This window comes from Bacillus rossius, chromosome 7, assembly GCF_032445375.1.
Source record: "Bacillus rossius redtenbacheri isolate Brsri chromosome 7, Brsri_v3, whole genome shotgun sequence".
NCBI classification, from domain to species: Eukaryota; Metazoa; Arthropoda; class Insecta; order Phasmatodea; family Bacillidae; genus Bacillus; species Bacillus rossius.
The window spans coordinates 35,564,865-35,567,160 of record NC_086335.1 but is presented as its reverse complement, the minus strand read 5'-3'; the positions used below and the strand labels follow the sequence as shown (position 1 = coordinate 35,567,160).

General features: G+C 59.1%; 1 protein-coding gene across 1 annotated transcript; it reads left to right on the top strand.

The window, feature by feature from the left end:
- The first annotated feature begins 384 nt into the window (after nucleotides 1-384).
- Nucleotides 385-1,929, top strand: LOC134534531 (aspartate, glycine, lysine and serine-rich protein-like). Its single transcript, XM_063373014.1, has one exon. It carries the CDS (start codon nucleotides 385-387, stop codon nucleotides 1,927-1,929), a length of 1,545 nt encoding a protein of 514 aa, XP_063229084.1.
- The last annotated feature ends 367 nt before the right edge of the window (nucleotides 1,930-2,296 follow it).

Below are 2,296 nucleotides of genomic sequence, written 5' to 3'. Positions count from 1 at the left end.
TTACCAGGCGAGAGAGAAAATAAAAACTGGTACCTGCAACCTTAACTGCTGGTTGTAACCACATACGTACCTACGTAATTTTAACAAAACAAAAATGTAAATTATTTTTCTAGAATAAATCAACACGTAAAAATTGGCAACCGCTAAAGTTACACCGCATAGTGTGGCGCCGGCCTAATGAGAGTTTTTCAGGTCCATATAAATTAGTTGCTAAAACTACTTCCTATGCTGTGTCAATCACTTAAATCCGCTTACTGTGAGCTGCGGCTTCATGTTTGGAAAATCTAAGCCATCGAAACCTAAAACATTCCAATAAGGAAAAAAAAATCTGACCTTAGTTTTCGATTTCACTCGGCGAGGCGCGGGCCGCTCCAGTGGGGCGGAATGCGGCGGAATGCGGCGGAGGTAGGCGGTTGTTGCGCCGCGGGCTCGGCGGCGCGACAAAGGCCGGATCTGCGTCCGCTCGCGCGCGGCGGCGTCAACCCCGCCAGCGGGTATCGCAACACGCGCCGGCCAAGGTCCGGCCTCGCCCACATCGCGCGCCGGACCGCGACCCCCGGCGCATATAAGCGGCGGGGCACGCGACCGACTCGTCACAGCAGCCACCACCTGCCCAGCCAAACAACAACAACGCCAGCGATGTCGCCGACGTGGGTCCTAGCCTCGTGCCTCCTCGCCAGCGTTGCAGGCTCGCCAGAGCTCCGCTCCGAGTCCACGCGCAGCTTCCTGGCCATCAAGAGGCCGCTGGACGACGAGGGCAAAGTCGAGGGGAACATGTACCTGGCGCGCTCCGCCTCCTCCGACCTGGCGTCGTCGGCGACCGGCTACCTGTTCCGCAGCGACGCGGGCCAGCCGACCAGCTACATCCACGTCGGCGTCAACCCGCAGCTGTCCGCGCACCTGGAGCAGGCGCCGTCGTACCTCGAGGTCCCCGCCGCTGAGGGCCCGCACGGCGAGGGCTCGTCCCACGGCCTCTACCGCGGCGTCGTCGGCGCGCGCTACGACGAGGCGCTGCCCGTCGCGCCGCTGCTGCCGCAGCACCTGGAGCAGGCGCCGTCGTACCTGGATGCCGCCTCCCCAGAGGAGGACTCGCACGTCGAGGGCTCGTCCTACGGCCTGTACCCGGGCGGCTACGGCAAGCACTACGGCCTCGGAGGACTGGGCGGAGCCAACGGTATAGGTCACGGCGGGGTGTACGGGCTCGGCGGAGGCCAGGGCCTCACCTACTACGGCGTCAGCGGCGGCGGCGGGCTGATCGGCCAGGGCGGCGAGTTCCAGGACTCGGGCTACAGCAAGGGCGGCGGCGAGGCGCACGACGCGGCGCACCACGCCGTCGAGGGCGCCAAGGGCGAGAAGGGCTACAAGGTGGAGGAGGCCTTCGACAAGGGCTCTGCGGGCAAGCACGGCGCCGAAGAGCGCAAGGGCTTCTACGGCGAGGAGGGCGCCTCGAAGAAGGGCCACCACGACGAGGCGGCGCACTACGGCGAGCAGCACAAGGGCGAGAAGGGCAGCCAGGGGCAGGAGTACGGGCGGCGGTCGAGCCACAAGAAGGGCCACAAGACGACGGGCTTCCACAACGTGTACCACAAGGACGAGTTCAAGAAGGAACACAGCTTCTACGACGACGCGCACGCGAGCGAGCACGACAGCAAGCACGGCGAGTACGGGCAGAAGCACGCGGCCGAGCAGGGCGGCTACGAGAAGAAGGGCGAGGTGGACGCCGGCTACAGCGAGCAAGGGCACGGCAAGAAGGGCGAGTTCGCGCAGGGCGCCCACGAGGACGAGGAGAAGGGCCACTCGGTGCAAGAGAGCGCGCGGGAGCACCACGGCCACGAGGAGGACTTCGCCGAGAAGGACGGCCGCAGCAGCGCCGTCGGCTACGGCCACGACAAGGGCTACGGCTACCAGAAGGGCTACGGCCTCCACTGAGACCCGGTGCTGGACGACCCTGCTGACACTCGCTGCTCGACCGCAGGCGAGGCTACTTCTTGCTGACGCGTATGGACATTGAACTGTTAAAAAATATCCTTATAAATATGTTTAATTAGTAAACATAAGTCAATATTACCAAACTTTTTAAAAAGTTTGCATATTATTTCATTGGTCATATCTAAAAGTTATTCTTTAGGGTTTGTTGCAGTGATGAACTAACCTTTTGGTATTTGTATTTAATAACATGATAAAATGTTCCTTTTTTTGTATCACTATAATTTTTACAAATTAATTTATAGAACTAAATACACTTTTTTTATTATTGAGATCATTATTTGTTTTAAATGACTGTAAATAATTTATT